The sequence below is a fragment of the Pygoscelis adeliae genome, unplaced genomic scaffold (assembly GCF_000699105.1).
Source record: "Pygoscelis adeliae isolate BGI_AS28 unplaced genomic scaffold, ASM69910v1 Scaffold262, whole genome shotgun sequence".
In the NCBI taxonomy this organism is placed as follows: domain Eukaryota; kingdom Metazoa; phylum Chordata; class Aves; order Sphenisciformes; family Spheniscidae; genus Pygoscelis; species Pygoscelis adeliae.
Window position 1 is genome coordinate 870,282 of NW_008824184.1, and position 298 is coordinate 870,579.

The following is a 298-nucleotide window of genomic DNA, read 5'->3' on the forward strand; positions in this document are numbered from 1 at the left end:
GGCGCGGGTACGGCAGCGCTTGGGCGCCTTTCTGCTTGGTTTTTGTTGATTTTTTTTTGGTTTTTTGGTTGTTTTTTTTTAAAGCTAATTTGGGGAAACGTCTTGGGGAGGGCAGTCAAATCCTAACCTGTCGCGCTCCCTCCTCCCGCAGTGCTGCTGGGCAGCATCCTCAGCGCCCTGCTGCTCACCATCATCCCGATGGCCGTCTGCGTCTACAAGCCCGTCCGACGGCGGTAGCGGAGCGGGACCCGGCGGGCCCGCCGTGGGGGAGCGCCGCCCGGCCCGCCCGGTTCTCCCC

At 62.4% G+C, this 298-nt stretch overlaps 1 protein-coding gene across 1 annotated transcript in view; it reads left to right on the top strand.

Annotated features, from left to right (window-relative positions):
- LOC103925684 (sodium-dependent serotonin transporter-like) overlaps nt 1-237 on the top strand; it is a 9,668-nt gene extending 9,431 nt beyond the window's left edge. The window contains exon 14 of the mRNA XM_009334431.1: nt 152-237. Coding sequence (XP_009332706.1) covers nt 152-237 — 86 coding nt within the window. The remainder of the gene's footprint in view (nt 1-151) is intronic.
- Nucleotides 238-298: the final 61 nt, after the last annotated feature.